Source organism: Cucumis sativus, chromosome 3, assembly GCF_000004075.3.
Source record: "Cucumis sativus cultivar 9930 chromosome 3, Cucumber_9930_V3, whole genome shotgun sequence".
NCBI classification, from domain to species: domain Eukaryota; kingdom Viridiplantae; phylum Streptophyta; class Magnoliopsida; order Cucurbitales; family Cucurbitaceae; genus Cucumis; species Cucumis sativus.
The window spans coordinates 28,583,281-28,600,925 of NC_026657.2; the positions used below are offsets into that span (position 1 = coordinate 28,583,281).

The 17,645-nt window shown below is 33.5% G+C and overlaps 4 protein-coding genes and 1 long non-coding RNA gene across 5 annotated transcripts; 1 reads left to right on the plus strand and 4 right to left on the minus strand.

The window, feature by feature from the left end:
- Nucleotides 1–141: 141 nt before the first annotated feature.
- On the minus strand, nucleotides 142–444 carry LOC116402463 (RING-H2 finger protein ATL74-like). Its single transcript, XM_031881718.1, has one exon. It carries the CDS (start codon nucleotides 442–444, stop codon nucleotides 142–144), a length of 303 nt encoding a protein of 100 aa, XP_031737578.1.
- A 5,921-nt stretch (nucleotides 445–6,365) lies between these two features.
- On the minus strand, nucleotides 6,366–7,275 carry LOC101202830 (non-specific lipid-transfer protein 1). Its single transcript, XM_011653533.2, has 2 exons — nucleotides 6,800–7,275; nucleotides 6,366–6,695 (listed from the first exon to the last, which is right to left on the minus strand). Exons 1-2 carry the CDS (start codon nucleotides 7,153–7,155, stop codon nucleotides 6,686–6,688), a joined length of 366 nt encoding a protein of 121 aa, XP_011651835.1. The 5' UTR covers nucleotides 7,156–7,275; the 3' UTR covers nucleotides 6,366–6,685.
- A 2,050-nt stretch (nucleotides 7,276–9,325) lies between these two features.
- Nucleotides 9,326–11,698, minus strand: LOC101213985 (pentatricopeptide repeat-containing protein At5g15300). Its single transcript, XM_004137840.3, has one exon. It carries the CDS (start codon nucleotides 11,541–11,543, stop codon nucleotides 9,978–9,980), a length of 1,566 nt encoding a protein of 521 aa, XP_004137888.1. The 5' UTR covers nucleotides 11,544–11,698; the 3' UTR covers nucleotides 9,326–9,977.
- A 156-nt stretch (nucleotides 11,699–11,854) lies between these two features.
- Nucleotides 11,855–16,192, minus strand: LOC101223101 (serine/threonine-protein kinase STY13). The gene is made up of 7 exons (XM_031882564.1): nucleotides 16,019–16,192; nucleotides 15,178–15,912; nucleotides 14,478–14,610; nucleotides 14,126–14,321; nucleotides 13,423–13,547; nucleotides 12,734–12,892; nucleotides 11,855–12,513 (listed from the first exon to the last, which is right to left on the minus strand). Exons 2-7 carry the CDS (start codon nucleotides 15,384–15,386, stop codon nucleotides 12,214–12,216), a joined length of 1,122 nt encoding a protein of 373 aa, XP_031738424.1. The 5' UTR covers nucleotides 15,387–15,912; nucleotides 16,019–16,192; the 3' UTR covers nucleotides 11,855–12,213.
- LOC116402705 lies at nucleotides 12,450–13,339 on the plus strand. The gene is made up of 2 exons (XR_004215234.1): nucleotides 12,450–12,541; nucleotides 12,646–13,339. It is a non-coding gene; the product is annotated as an uncharacterized LOC116402705 (long non-coding RNA).
- Nucleotides 16,193–17,645: the final 1,453 nt, after the last annotated feature.

Here is a 17,645-nt window from a genome sequence, read left to right on the forward strand (position 1 = left end):
CGTCCACACATACACAGATAGAGCGCGATGGATGCATGTGTTGTCTAATTTACTCTGTCTTTATCACAACAACGTGGGGTGAAGTATGAGAGAGGGTTTGACGGAATGGCGGCAGTTGGGGCAAGAGGAATGAGACAAGAGTCAAGTATCAATGCATGTGAGGTGGAATCCATGGTTGCAAATGGGCAACATTCTAAGCTTGTCACCCACCTTAAACTGGGCAAGGCAAATTGCGCAATCTGTGTTCTTAATATTTGCATCAGTTCCATAAACCTTAATCGAAATCAAAGCGATTTCTCGCTTCTTAAGCCCCGGTGTGCCAGCGCCCTCCTGTGCTCTCTCCAACTCAAAGCTATACCTACACCGCAAAACGCAGCGTAAAATAGAGTTTACTCCAACCGCTCCAATGAGTGCACATAATAAAGCCGCCAGTATCACTCCCATGTGCACATCGAAATTCATTTCCCCCACATAATTAGAACAATTGCTTGTCCTGTTCCCCTGCACTACCTTTGGTTCTGCAAGTTCCTGCCGCAGTTTTTGATCTGTCGTTAATTCTAAACTAAATAAGCATGCTTTGTGGGTTTAATCAATGATAATAGAATAGGTGCTGCATAAAAACTATAGCGAAGGGTTTTATAGGGAGTGATTGATTGTTTGTGGCAACCTGGTTGTTATTTAAAAGAGAAAAACCTGGTTGTTATTTAGATGATGAAGCTGTTAGTGAGTGATGAGAAACCGGTGGGCAAGAAATATGTTAGAGAGTGGACACGTAGTTGATTTTTTTTTTTTTTGCGCGTAATATGTAATAGGAATGATCAGATTTTTGAGAGATGTGGTCAGTTGTAGATGGCAAAATGCAATTGGGGCGGATAAAGAGCTAGTCACTTCCGTTTTGATTAGGTAGACAAGATAGCAAAGGTAATGGTGAGTGGTGAGAATGAGAGATATATGTAGATATAATAGTGATCAATGCATGTAGGTATATTATATAAGGATATATAAGAGAGAGAGAGAGAGAGAGAGAGAGAGAGAGAGAGAGAGAGAGAGAGAGAGAGAGAGAGAGAGAGAGAGAGAGAGAGAGAGATTAATATGGTTTGCATGCCAAGTTGCCAACCAAAATATATCCTTATTTTTCAGATTCTACTGGAGAATGAGAAGAGTGAGATCAGATGTTGGTTGGTTTGGTATGATTTTTTTCTTTTTTTGTTTTATTTTTTTAGAAAAGCGCTTCAGAGTTGGACCAAATCCGGGTGCGCTGCATCTGAGAGATAAAAAAAGCTCTACTTAAACGTACATATCGTCATCATCATCATCATATATTATATTTTCATTCCACTAATTTCTTGTTCTTGTGTTTTTATAAACAAATTGTAGTTTGGCTCAGGAAACCAGTAAAGAAAGAAACAGAAAAGAAAGAAGAAGGTGCTCTTCATATTTCTTTTGATAAGATCATAAAATGAATAAAAGAGCCGGTGGTGGGGACGACCAAGACCACTGTGTGTATATAATTTAAAATACAAGTAGAGTACAGTATATACTTGAATCAACGTCAAGTACAACATGTCTAAGTTGTAGATTAATTTAAAATTTATACACATATTCAATTATCTATGCTGCTGATACATGGTTCCATCTATTTGAGAAATATTTGGACCGACTTGTTAGGATGACCCAAATTGTTGAACAATCCAAAAATGTATATATGATGTGCATAGTTTTTCATATATTATATTAATTTATATTAAAAGAACTTCTTTTTTAATATACTTTTTATATTATCCATTTTAGTTTACATTAACTTTTTTAAAATGTTTAAAACTAATAAGATTTCTAGGGGTGGACATGCTAGACCAAAATGTCGAGCCGACCGTCCAAAATCAATTCATTCAAAGATGGTTGGTCAGAGATAAGGATGAGTTTGATTAGTGTTGGTTTGAGAAAAATAGAAAACCAACAATATTTTAAAAAAGTTCCAAAGGTTTAAAGCAACCTAAACGATCAATTGACTGACATACGATCAGTTTATACTTCTTTTCGTAGGCAAGATCGGTTTGAACATTTATAAAAAATGATGGTTTGGTCAGACCAACTTCGACCGATAAATGCTCTATCTTAAATAACCCTTTAAGATAAATAGATTGTAAATGAAAATTTGTGCTATCAATAATTTTATCTATAAAATAATTAAATAAATAAGATTTAGTAAATTTGAGTAACATTTCGTTAAGAAATATATATATATTGATAGTATGAAGTTTTAGTCTATTGAAAAAATATATAAAGAGATTCAACAAAAAATAAAAATAAAACCATTCGAAAAAATTATTGGGAGAAAAATAAAAACTAAGTCTATGCATCTTTAAGCAGTTTTTGAGGGAAAAAAATTTTATATTATTCAAAATGTGCCCGTCGACATTTTTTAACCGGGTTCAAAATTGATCCTTTTTTTTTTAGGTTATAGCATTGATCATTTTTCGACTGTTTTGGGAGCTACCATAGTACACCGCTAACGAGCTCCACCCAACCCCTAGCCTATTTTTTCATGTCATTCAGTATGCAAAAGATGGGATGCCACACTTATCCGCCGACTATCATCGGTCTAAAGAGGTGCAACAAAAAAAAAACAAAAAAATCAAACCATTCAAAGAAAAGTATTGGAAAAAAATAAAAACTGAGTCTGGGGCATCTCTGAGCAGCTTTTGTGGGAAAAAACTTTTATATTACTCAAAATGAGGTCACCTAATAGTTAGATGTGAATTTTCGAGACTTTTTAACACGATTCAGAATTAGCCCTTTTTTTGTAGGCTATGACATTGACGATTTTTCAAACTTTTTGGATGCTACCGTAGTACAATGCTAACGAGCTCCACCCGACCCCTAGACTATTTTTCTGTGTCATAGAGTATGCAACAGATGATATTGCACACTTATCCGCCGACTATCATCGGTCTAAAGAGATGCAACAAGAAAAACAAAAAAATCAAACCATTCGAAAAAAAGTACCAGGAGAAAAATAAAATATGATTCTAGGGCATCTACGAGCAGCTTTTGTACAAAAGAACTTTTATATTACTCAAAATGAGGTCACCTAGTAGTTATATGTGAATTTTCTAGACTTTTTAACACGGTTCAAAGTTGGCCCCTTTTTTTTTGTAGACTATAGCATTGGTTATTTTTTCGACCGTTTTGGGTGCTACTATGGTACACTACGCTAACAAGCCTCACCCGACTCCTAGATTGTTTTTCTGGGCCATACAGTATGCAAAAGATGGGATGTCACACTTATCCGTCGACTATCATCGGTCAAAAGAGGTGCAACAGAAAAAACAAAAAAATCAAACCATTCGAAAAAAAGTATTGAAAGAAAAATAAAAACCGAGTCTAGAGCATATGTGAGCAGCTTTTGTGGGAAAAAATTTTATATTAGTCAAAATGAGGTCATCGGATAGTTAGATGTGAATTTCGAGATTTTTTAACACGATTCAAAATTGGCTTTTTTTCTTTTCTTTTTCAATTTAAATAAAACAAATCTTTTCTTCTCAATTAATTCCTTCCAAAAATAAAATATTCAGTTTTTTATAAATTTTGGAATATTAATAATTTGAAAATGTTAAATTTATGTTTGTCATTATTTTGGATATATGAAACAAATAATACGCTTTTAGGGGATGATAAAAGTTTTAATAACATAAGTGTATAATATTTGCACGATTTTAGAGATGATAAAATTTTAAATTCAAATTATTATTAACGATTTTAAGGATGATATAATATTTATTTTTATAAACTTTTAAAGCAATTTTTATATTTTGGCGGTTTCAAATTAAAATTTAAAATCTATTTTTAAAACTAATTATGGAAAATAGATAAGGGTATTAACAAGATAATCCTAAATTTTTTAAATTATGTTTGGCATCGTTTTAGGAAAATCAACCAAGTAGCACGACTACAGGGAAGATCAAAAAAATTTTAGAATAGTTCTATTAAATACATCATAATTATATGGGTAAGATACAATTTTAACTGTAATTTATTATTATGTTAAATAAATTGTTATTAGAAATATGAAAAGTTTAGAAAAATTAAACAATTACCACGATTATAGGGAAAATATCAAAATTTTATTAGAATAATTATATATACATGTGCATCATAATTATAGGGGTAAGATACAATTTTAATTTTAACAACCACAACTAAATAAATTGGTAATTACTTCATTTGAAACCTACAAACATGAAAATCTGGTATAAATTGAAGAAATAAATCTGGGGATGTTGATTCAATCATATATCCATCCGAAAAATAAATATTTATTTAATATTTTTACCCAACTGAATTATTTACAAATACACTGTATCTGTGATCATGGGTTATATTTAATCATTTTAACCTACACAAATACTACATTTTACTTATCGCATAAGAATTTTTCACTATACAATTAAAATCGGTTGAAAATATATATATATAAAAAAGTGAATTTATGTTTGTGTTTGCCACTACCATAAGGATATGATCGTTTAAAAGAATTCAAATTGACGATTTGATTGAATGTTATAAAATCTAACTTCGAGTTGTTATTAGAAATAGGAAAAATATGTATTATATAATAAAATATTAATAAATATTAAAAGAACTTTGTGAAATGGAATGGGATGAGATGACAACAAAATTTGAATTCAAACAGTCATTACTATATATATTATCAATTATAGAAATAAATTGTTAATTAATTGATTTGAAATCTAAAATTCCGAAAATCATGAATAAATTGCATGCATAAATGTAGGGGATGTTGGTGTAATTTTGCAAATACACTATAAATTTTAATATTTTTTAAATTTATTTTTTTTCAGTTTGTTATCCAATTTTTTGTCATTATGACGGTTATGTCTATATATAATAGAGTAATTAAAAGGGTTGGTCGAAACCCAACCCAAAATCGATCCAATCTTTAATTTAAAGAGTGAAGCCTAAGGAAGAACTTAGGTCTTTTATTTGGGTTTTGGATGGAATTGGGAGCTTTATTTCTTAGGATTGGTCTAATACCTGCTGCCTGCTGGTACCCTACACATCTAAAATTGAACAAAAACATTGAGAAATTAGAGGTGGATGTGTTTACTAACCAAAGGAAATAAGGAATATGGTGAAAGATTGTCTCAACATCATTTATCAAATCTGAAAAGATCAGAATAAGAAATATGAAAATATAACTTTATGGAAGTAAGTTGAAAAAGAAGTAATTAATGTTAATGCTCACGATGGTGCAACCGCTAATGAAAAGAGAGAAAGACATGAGGTATACTACAATTTTGGATCACAATGGCACATGGCCATAAGTTTTGGAAAGAAAATAGCATTTTGTTTTCACCTCTTATATTGATGATATAAAATCTCCATTTTCAATATTTATTGAGGACAATAAGTGTATGATTTGGAAAGGAGACAAATTTGGTGTTAGTTGAGCTTAATTTCATTGTAATTAATAATGGCAACTAAAACCCACTAACCAGCTTCTGTTTCCAGAAAAGAAAAAAAAAAAAAATTGATGCGTCTGATTAAGTTGTTGATGCTGTGTTTTAATTTAATGATAAAATTGACTCTTTGCTTTTGATGCTGACCGATGCTAACTCTCATCACCATCTGACACCTAATAATTAAAATACCAATAAACCAAGCCTCCAATTTAAAATAATAACTTGCTTGACTCTTACTAAAATATGGCTAGATCTAAATTTTACTAGCAAGTTCCACCGTATTATGATATATTTGTTAATACTTTGGACATAAATTAGGGTCTTTCTATTCTACTTTTTGGTAACATAGTTAGTTACAGGTTGCAGTAACTTAAATTTGAGTGGATCATTTACAAGTAGAAATATTAGTAAACAATCATGTTTATCAAAGTATTTATTTATACATGTGTGGAAACATATTTCTATAAAACAAACCTCAAATGTAAAAAGATGCCAAATATTTGTAAATTAGTTATCTAAATAAATATTTAACTTGTCTGCCTTTTTAATAATAAAACAAACGTGGGTTATATTCCCATGTTGTCTTTTGTTGAACCAATTTGGATAAAAATCAACTTTAATAGATTTAAGATTTTTTTTAAGGTTTCCAAGGTAGGTGTATATATATATTCTTAATTATTATCTAAAATACATGTTTTTAATATTAAGGGGAAGAAAATTTAAGAATGAGTTTTGAAAAAGTAGAAAGTGAATTATTTTAGTTATTAATAGAGATGTCCTAAAAGGTTATGGTTAGAGTTTTGTCTGTGTTGATGTGATTATGTTATGGTTAGACAGAAAGTAATAGTAAAAGGAGATGGACAGAAGAGAGAGAGATGAGTATTAGTAGGTAGAAAATGAGGGAATTTTTTTTTATTAAATTGATAATTGATAATTTGGAATTCGCAATGATATAAATCATTGGAATCTCATACTCATACACACAACACAGTAGACGTAGTAGAAGAAAAAAGAAGAAGCATAGGATATCAAACAACAAAGTATCCCATGCTGTTTATTATATTGGTATTTAGGTAGATTCAAATCTAAGCTAATTAAGCTACCCATGGAGACCACTAATATAATAATCATAATTAACTATAATCATAATAATGAGGCAGTAGATGGGTGCGGTGGAGGATGATTACACGATTACCATTCATTTAGTTCACCCTGCAACCAAACAAATTCAAATTAAAATTAGAAACAGAATCAAGAAGGGAATTAGTTAGAAGATATAATAGAAAAGAATTAGAAATAGATAGATAGGTAGATACTTGGCGCAGTCGGTGCTGGGGCTGATCTTGTAAGGAACAGAGACACCACACTTGCTGGGAAGGGAAGCGGCAGCGCCATAGTTGATGCCCTCGATGGACCCTGCAGCAGCCTTCAAGCAGTTGCAAGCTATGCGGCGATCGACAGTGGTGGAGGCTTGGCTGTTGAGGGACCTAATCCCATTACAACATACTTGTGGAACCTGTCCTTGTGCGCTTCTCAAATAACCGATGCATCCCGACACTGATGAAGCCACTTTCCCGCACGTCATACCCGCCGCTTCACCCTGCACTACCATACACATCATCACAATCCCCACAATCCCCACAATCATCAAACCCTTCAACTTCATTTCCATCTCTCTTTCTTACGCTTTAATCAGATTCTTCCCTCCACAAATCTAATTGTTTACTTTTCTGATCTTCCTCTCTCTCACTCGCTCTGTGGATTAAACCCCTTCTGGTTGCCGTGTTTATATAGCCCATTCATCATACACATACACTCCATGCATTTATGACGCTAACCCGGACAAAAGGAGTTGGTGGTAGTTGGAGTCTTCACTTCACTCCACACAATACTGGACCCATACCCCCTTCCCCCCTTCGCCTTTTATTATAACTTACTTTTCGGATTCCCATAATTTACCCTTCATATCTCTTAACCATCAACAATTAGTAATGATATTGAAGAAGAATGTCGGTAATTTAGCGTAGATTAGTAAACATTGGGAAACACGTGGCCTCATGCATACCTATACCTATATCATCAACTTCAACATATTCAACACATGGCCTACCACTCTCACCCAACCACGTGTCACTTCTTTTCTGAAGCCCAATTTAATGCTCTTTTTTTTTTTTCTTCAATATATAATACAACAATAAAAATATTCCTAAATTCTTCAATGCTATATCATTTTAATAAAAGCTATTGTTGGATTTCTTTTAGTTCTGTATATCCAATTATCTCATCATATATTTAATTGTTTTTGTTTACTTAAATGTAATGGATACAAACATACTTAAATGTTATTAAGTAATTTGCTAGGTTTATATCAATAAATAGGTTAATGAATAGTTGGACGATGGTGTTTTGTTTATATTCCCAAGGTCCACTGGGAACCACACTATAAAGCCATCTTAACTTTCCACCGGACCCATAAAGTTTCTATAAATTTGGTAAATACAATTAATACGGTGCAAAATTGGATGAACAGATCCATACCCAACTTTTTTCCCCAAATTCAATCCACCAATCCCAATATTACTATTTTAACTTCTCCTTTATATATATTCTCTTTTCTCTTCCATTCTCTAACTCCATTTTACTAACATATCTAAATTATTTCAAAACTACTTTTAATTATAAATGGGTGGAGGGAGAAGTAGAGTGGACAAAATGATAGCTTACAAAAGATTGGAAGGATTCAACATGGATATCAAATATTGACTCATATTTCTGATTTCTTTTACTAATAGACATGAAATATAGTTAGGCTAAACTATAAAAAAAACCACCGTCAACTTAGCAGATCTATAAAAATATCTTGAAAGTTAAAAATAAATAAATGAATAAAATCTATAAATAAGAAAAAAAAAACTTGAAAGTGTTCCATAAATACCTTAAAATTAAAAAGATGTTAAAAAATAATTCAATTTTTATACCAAAATTCTTTTAACACCTAAAATAAAAAGCAAAGTGTTAGGCTAAAACATTAAATTCAACAAAAAGAATTAAAAGAAAAAAAGAACTCTCATTAAAGCATACTAATTTTAATAATTTATTAATTAACTTGTATTGAATTAGAGAAGGGAAGGAAAATAGAGAGATGGGACCGCATTAAGCTATATAAAATTTTCAAAATTTTATTGTGTGTTAACCATTAAGTATGTTTTAAACCTTAAAATTCAAATTTTGGTTTTGAATTTTTTTTTAAGTATTTATGAAAAATTTCAATAGTATAAGGATATTTTTTAAAATAAAGTTTAACGAGTTTTTTTTTTTAAGTTAAAGGAGAACTTAGTTAGATTATCGATGTAAGGTTAACCTCAAAATTGTTAGCGTGTTTATTATTTTATTTTTAAATTAAAATAGTTTACAATACATTTATGCTATTCATTTATGTGGTGGGGTGGGATTGGTTGAGTTTATTATTTTATTTTATCAGAATGCCTTTAGTTGTGAAGATAGTGAAAGATGAAATTAGGACAGTAAGTTTTTAGTTGAGTGAGGTAATTTTTGGTGGGCGGTTCGGATGTTTAATGCCAATCCCTGAAGAGTCAAGGCTTCCACATTGCTCCATCCTCCCTCCTAGACCACGCCATTGGGATAAACACTGGGATTTCACCAATTTCCATCAATTCACAATTAATTGAGCATCAATGGGTTAGGTAAGAGGTATGACTATGACTCTGACTCAATTTTTTCTATTACCACATCATCAAATAAATATATTATTTTATTTTATCACTCCTTCCTAATTCTTAAATCTTACTTTTTGTGACTGAGTAGTAGAAAAAAAATTCATCTACCTCAAGATGGGTATTTGGTTCACTGGAAATAAATTTAAATTACAATCCACCATGGGGAAGCTAAGAACATTATCTTTTACTTTCTACAACTATTGATACACCGACATTTTATATGAAAGCAACTAATTTCCGATGGATCAGAAAAATAATACAAACATCAAAGTTTCTTTTCAAGTTCCAACACTGGACCAATTAGCTAACAACACAAACACATGCACCAGCACCAGCACCGCCCTATGCCAAGCTAAGTTTGACTGACTTTGGACAAATGGGATTCATTTCCATATGGTTTTGACAGACGAAAGCGATGTTGGTGTTGGGCTCAAGGGGAAAGCAAGAAAAACCCATAAAGAAACAGTTTGTCACAAACGCAGTGGGCTGAGCACCACGAACTGACTGAAAATTATAGATCAGAAATTTGCTAAATAGGGCCCAACTCTTGAGAGTCCATCTCAATCCTTTTTCCTCCTCCCCATGACGCCTCGAGTTCTGTGCAGTGTGTCAAAAATAATGAAACAGAAAATTATGAACACGCCAACTCCATCAACAGTCAACAGTAAACAGTGTCGTCAACTGAATATTCACCAGTGGATTATGAACATTAACATCATGGACTTCCCTCCCCTGTACAACCCTTGAACCATTGAGTTTAAACGTGACTCGATCCAGCTTTCTTACAGACTCCATAATTAATCATCTCCTTTCTCAGTCGTTCCACATCATCCCACCGCTCTTCTTCGGCGTAGATGTTTGACAAAAGTACGTAATCTCCATCCTTCCCTGGCTCCAACTCTGCAAGTTTGCGGAACGATTCTTCCCCCAATTCTACATGCCTGTGCAGTCTACAACCACCCAACAACGTTCTCCATAGAACAGAGCACGAACTGAAAGGGCAAGTTTTTATCATAACATAGGCCTCTTCCAAAAAACCCCATCTGCTAAGAAGGTCAATCATGCAACCATAGTGCTTTAAATCCGGCATTATCTTGTACTTGGTAACCATCAGACTGAAAAAATGGCGTCCTTCTGCCAGCAGACCCTTGTGACTGCAGGCAATCAGAAGAGCAATGAAAGTTATCCGATTGGGTTTGTGATCACCATCCTCTGCCTTCATTGAATCAAACATCTCCAAGGCTCTCTCACAGTGACCATGAACTGCCAAACCCATAATCATTGCATTCCAACAACTTACAGGCTTCATCTCCATTTCATTGAATACCTCCAAAGCTAAGCCCAGTTCCCCGCATTTAGCATACATATCTACAATGGCATTACCTAAATATCCTTCAATTCTGTAATGCTTCTCTTTCAAGGAATCGTGGATTTTCTTCCCTATCTCCAATGCACCCAGTTCAGCACAAGCACCCAATATAGAGATAAAAGTTACTTCAGTTGCTCGAATGTTCCACTGTTTCATGCTATGGAAGAGGTCCAGAGCTCCCTTATAATCTTTGACGTTCACATAACCGGAAATTATAGAATTCCAAGATACAACGTCCCTCTCAGGCATTTCTTCAAACACTTTTCGTGCTGCTACAAGATTATTCAACCTAATATATCGTGCCAATAGGGTATTCCAAGAAACTGCATTTGTCTGAGGCATCGATTCAAGAAGAACATCCGCCGACTTATAGTCATGAACTCGATTGTAAGCGGACATCATAATGTTCCAGGATACAGCAGTTTTGACAGTCATCTCATTGAAAATCAAACGAGCAAAACCAACCAAGCCACTCCCAGAGTACACTAGAAGCAATGAGTTTTGGACATGATGGTCTTGATCAAACCCCAATTTCAGGATGCGTGCATGAATTTCAGAACCCTTGCGAGAAATGATATGATGCCCAAAACATTGATCGTCCATTTCAGTGCATTTGATAGCTCTAGCACAAGCTCTGAGCACAAAATTGTAGGTGAAATGATCAGAATCAACATCCATCCGTTGCATACGGTTGTAAATAAGCAAAGCTTTAAGGGGAAAAACAGTGTTGGAGTAGGCCCGAATCATGGTGTTACAAATGAAAGAATCGTCCATGGAAGTTTCTTGGAAGAGAGCACAAGCATGAGGGAGACTTCCTAATGGAGAAAGAGAGGAGAATGCAATTAGCTTCGTGATTATAGGAATGTGATTATAGAAACCGGCTTTGACGATGAAAGCTTGGGCCTGTTCCAGTTCTTTAATGCAAGAGAGACGGTGAAGTTTAGGAATCATCATGTTAGGAAATGGAAACTTTCAGAACCATATTCCATCTTGACTCGTACTGAATACTGATTGCTTTTCCTTTGCAACGGACGCTACTAAATCCAATTTTAAAAGCCACCGGATTGCATTCTATCCATTTATTTTATTTATTTATTATTAACCCAACATGGGCCTCTCTTTTTTTTTGGAAATCCTTTAACAACAAACTATATACAATCAATGTTCCTCAAATATTGCATATTCGTCACATCAAACGACATTCTACTAACTAAATGGTTTCAGTTGTGGTTTATGTATTATGATATTCTGATTGAGTAAATAGATTTCTGAAGAAAAGTCTTTTCTTTTTTCTTTTTTACCCTGAGTGAGTAAATGTTAATATGAGAGTAAAAAACAGTCACAAGACGACTATGTACCTACCCCCCCCCTCCCCCACCCTTTACAACCCAAATCGACTAAACAATTCTGGAAGTTCTCTTTCTCGTTTATTATTTGGTCAACGGGTTCCCCCCCGTTGCCATCATCTCTTTTCCACAAGCACAGCCCTTCTTCATCCTAATTCTTATCACCCTCTTCTAAATCCTACATTCCGGGTAGGTCAAAATATATATTTATACACTACCACAGGCATGGCTTCTTCTCCATGTGGAAAAGAGAACAAGCTATTCGAAAATTATACCCCTTATTGCGAGTTCTTAGCTCTCTTAGCAGCAAACAGTTGGCGAAGGAATCCAAACTTTCCTCTTGCACGAGAAGAGAACTCGGTAATGGCACTATTGCTAGTTGTTGCTGTCTCTGTTGTGTCAGATTTTGGTGACGATGGTGAAGATTGTGAAGGAGGTGGGAGTGTAAATAGATAAGCATTAAGCATGCGGATGATCTGGCTGAAGCTGGGCCTCATGTTAGGATCTTCAACCCAACACGACTGTACTATAAATGCCAGCTCGGGAGATATGTCGCCTGGAATACTGGGTCTCTCTTGCTGCATTTTCAGACCACATCAACAAATGGTGAGATATTTTGGAAAAGTAACACACAATATGACTGAAGAAAATTTTCTGAAATGACGTGGTGAAAAAGCCCCTTCACCTCTTTCTTTTTCTTTTGTTGACAGGAGTAATCGGGCGTCTGACCCATAATGTTGCATTATGTGCGATACTAATCAAAATAAACAAAATAGAAAGAAATGAAACTTTTGGCACCTTGAAAGCAGCCGCATACGCAGCTTGCAGATTGGACATCCCTTCAAATGGCATTCGGTTGGTCAACAGCTCCCATAAGACAATTCCAAAGCTGTATACGTCAACTTTGTTGTTGTAATGCTTTTTCTCTCCCTGGCGCAATGTAACAGTGCTATACAACTGCAAAGACAGACATGATGGCCAATAAAATTTCATCTCCCAGAAAGTAACTGAGCAAGAGAAGCTGCATTCACAAGCCAATGAACAATAAAGTAATCCTCAGAAAACATTTCAACAAGCCATTAAACAGCAAGATTATACATCATATTGAATATTGGGTACAACAGATTTGGAGAAGAGGGAGAGACGTGTTACTTTAAAGATGCAAAAGATTCCTACAACTTTGGATCATTTCTACAAACTTAAAGCCCCAATTTGTGTTCTTTTTATATTATGCATTTTGCAAAAACGTCATCTCTGTTGGATAATTTAGAAAATCTCCATTTTAAAATGCTTACTAGTTACAGATCTCTGAGATAACAATAGTTTGACCTTCATATATACAGAAGTTTACAGTGCCATTCCATGAGTATCAATGAAGCACGACGTAGCACATTTTACTTGTAAGACAAATTAAATCGGCATGCATATATGAACTTTTTGTGAAAATGAAAGGGTAGATATGCAACAAGGAGGGTGAAGAAGAACACCTCAGGAGCCATCCAGCGGTAAGTCCCTGTTTCTGCAGTCATCATCTCAGTCACAGATTCTTCTCTAGCAAGTCCAAAGTCTGCAAGCTTCACAGACCTTTGATTTGCAGTAAGCAACAAATTATCTACATTGCAAGTACTTTATTGATGTAAGTATTGGGACATGTCCACAAAACCAGTACATATACCTATTCATTCTAATTCGGAAGAGTCATGCATAATAATACTACATACATGTTCAGACAGTAAAACAAAATACAATTACAAGGTACAAGCAAATCCCAGTTTGAATTTGGAAACAATGATAAACAACGTCCAAATATATTAAAATGTACAGAGCAGGAGGGAGCAGTAGCCCAATTAATTAGAGTAAAGAAACGTTTAGATATAATCATATTTCTAAAATTCATGCCACGGAAAAATTCTGTATTTCTCAAAATTCACACTTCAGCAATAAATCAAATATCAAATAGAAAAGTCCATGAATTTGGAAAACAAAACATAAGTTAAAGAAGATGATGAAGCAAGATGATTGAGAAATCTCCAAGTATCATCTCTACACCAAAGTTGAATGCAGAAGAGATTTAGCAAGTTAGGCCAAATCTACCAGAGAACCTTCACGAGTTTGCAAGTTATACATCACATAATGTTCTACTACATGTTCTCTAGTTTATAATAGCAAAGTAGAATTGACAGAGGATACCAGGTTTCAGATCTCTATGTATAATCCCATTTGCATGTAGACAATCCATAGCACGAGCAACATCCAAAGCAAAGTTAATGGCCATCCGAGGGTCCAGCTGTTGTTTACGATTATTCATCAGATACTTCCTGAGTGACATCCCTGGTAATAGCTCTGTAACTATCACCATTAGAGGTTCTTTACAAGCTCCAATAAACTGCAAATCAAATATCTTGCTATGTTTGGTAAAAATATAAATCATTGAATGTGACTTTAGAAGGAAGTAAAAAACCACTGTTAAAAACTTTATTTTTTTTAATTTGAAAATAATAGGTTTAATAAATGCAGGCACACTTCAACTTGATTTCCTCACCTTGACAAGATTTTCATGTTTTACTCGGGACATCATATTTACTTCACGGGCAAAACGACTTTCAAGTGCTGCTCTTTCTTCTGGAGTACTCCCTCGATGGAGAACTTTAATGGCGACAATTTCATTCCGGTACCTTCAAAATAACAAATAGTCTTCAGTCGCTTAACAAAGTCCAGTAGCCTCTCATAGGTGTACAACCCCAGTGTACAAGTGGATGGTGTCAGGCAAGAATTTGTGGCAAATGGCAATAACTAATTTAGAACAAAAACAGGCTTAATTTCATGGAATTCATGTACGAGCTCTTGAATAGTTCAGCTAAGGTTATAATTTGTTTGCACAATGTGTTCCATAATCGTGGAAATGGAAACAGAACATTTTTATTGTAGGAAGCACATACCACTTTGACTAGAGGCTCAGTGTAAGAGTCAGACACTCCAGTTGCATTTAACCTTTATGTTTCAAATATTTCCTCAAAACAGCTAGTACGTGCAGATTCTAAGAGATTTGTTTATGGAATAAATTTAAATAAAATCATATGGGATATGCAGGTTAGATACGTATGAGACTAAACTCATACTAACAACAAGTTACCTGAATAAGGAAATTGTTAGTGCCAATTCATTATTTCTAAACCATGAGAATGTTTAGAGTAGTGGCAAACAGAAAACAAAAATACATGGGAGAAAAGAATCACACTGACCTGCCTTCATAAACTTTTCCGTGAGCGCCCTCGCCAATCTTGGATCCAATAAATAGCAATTTGGGGTCAACAAGAAGATTATTATCGATGGTCAAGTGTTGGGCCGTTATGGATCCATTCTGGATGACTGGTTTCTGATGTGGCTTGGTCAAAACTGGGTGTTCGGTTTCCCTATCATTTACCCCTCTATTCTTCTCGTTACAACTCATAGTGCAGCCTCAAATTAATCCCGAATTCCTCATAGTGATACAGAGTAAACCCAGTTTCCGGATTTGCAATCAGTTGAAAAGAGCATGGATGGTGGGTTACGTATATGAATTATGAAGGCATTCAGAGGAGCAAAAAAGTGGTAGATTCAAGCTTCCCATAAACGAAAAGAAAAGGGAGTGTTTAAGGTCCCGGGCGGGTGATGGGTTTGGAATAAAAACTAAAATTAAGTTGGCAATCGAGAGAATATAGGTCCAGTATCCGGGGAGTGTGTTTAAGGGTTAAAACTTAGTTGGGAATCAGTAGTTTGAAAGTATGGACACAGCTTTGCTTGATTTCAAAGCCTCCAAAGAAACCCTAGGAAAACTATATTTAAAAAAAATAAAAATAAAAAAATAACTTATAGTTGACGCCAAAAATAGAGAGGAAAAATTAAGAAAAATCCATGGGGGGGTGGAGAGGTCGTTATCTAAGTTGGAGTCTGGAACTTGATTCTCATTTGCATAGTTGAACAGAAGAACAAAGCATCTGTATTAAACACATAAAAAAAAAAAAAAAAAAAAAAGGTGAAGAAAGGGGTTAGGGGGAAAAACAAAAACAAAAGAAGAGAGTAAAGCTCTTTCTCTCTCTGTACCCACTGAGGAGAAAGAAGCAGTCCACTGGGTGCGTCTGTGTTCCGACGACAAGTATGGATAGTTTTTGGAAAAAGAAAAGAAGAAGGTTAGTCCAATAGGAGTTGTAGAGGTAGAAGTGGCATGGAGTGGGTTTGACGTTCTTTGTTAGAATTGTGAATTGCGTTGGACTTTGGTTGGGTGGAGTTGTGGACTTAAATCCTATAATGGACAAACCCATCCTACTTGCTACCTACCATCTTCCTTTCTTTTTCTTTTTCTTTTTCTTTTTCTTTTTCTTTTTCTTTTTCCTTATTATTATTTCTTTCTCTCTATCTTTTTCCTCATCTCATCTCATCTTATTAAATTAAAGAAAGATTTTTAAAAAATAACTAAATTTAATACAAATTTTCACAAATTTATGATTTCCTATATTTTTAGCACAACTTTAAGTTTTTAACCTTATTTTTATTATTTATATACCATTGAATATATAGATTATGAAATCGGTATTTTTTTAATTCTTATATATATATTGTTGCATGATACATATATGTGATTTGTTACATATATATTGTTTTACATATTAAATAATACATAAATGATGTTAGCTTCAATACACCCTAATGTATTTCGAATACGAAATATAAATTATTACTAACCTTAAATTTTTGGCAATTTTTTTTCGAAATATCACTATATCAGTCAGCTACCGATGTTCTTCTTCTTCACCGTTTATACTTTTCCCAATCTTCTATTATTCGACGTCTTTTGTGAAGAAAATGGAATCAATGTATTCGAATAATGAAACTTTTACATTTTTTAAAAATATATATATATAAACCGTAACCCATATCTCTGATTTCTCTCGTTGTCGGCCCACCTTCTATAACTAAATTGATATAAAAGTCTTTCATTTATAAAAATATACACCGTATTATTCAATAGATACTATACTTAGGTATAATATACTAAAAACAATGCAAAATGAAAAAAAGAATTAACGAACTGAGAGATTAGAAAGTGAGAGATGTGGAGGGTTAATTTTTTTAACAAAATAACTCAAATAAAATTAAGGGATAGTTGCAAATTTGATAATTAAATTTAAAATAATTAAGTATATAGCAACATTTTTAAAAAATTGCAAATATAGCAAAATTTGTCAAATTCAATCAATGATAGAGTTTATCACTGATAGACCATGTTGTAAAAATTGGTATATCATCGATAGATCATACGAGTCTGTCAGTGATACAAGTCTATCGGCGATAGTTTTGCTATATTTGTAAAAAAAAATTAAATGTTGTTATATTCTTAATTATTATTCCTCAAATGGCCATCAATTACAATTACCCTAAAATTAATTAAGAAACAAATTTATTACAATATTACTCTAATAGAATTATTCAATTACCATATTTACATAAAATATCTAATAAATGCACGTAGTAGTGATGGTCAACTTTTCTTTTTCTTTTCTTTTTATTTTTTTAATATATTATCACTAATAAATATGAGTAAATTAGTGATTTGGATCTTATATTTATTATTAATCAATTAAGTACTTTTATGAAAAAATTGGAAAATTTAGATCAATCTGATAATATAGTATACAATTTAGACAAGGAAAATTGGAATGGATGATTAATT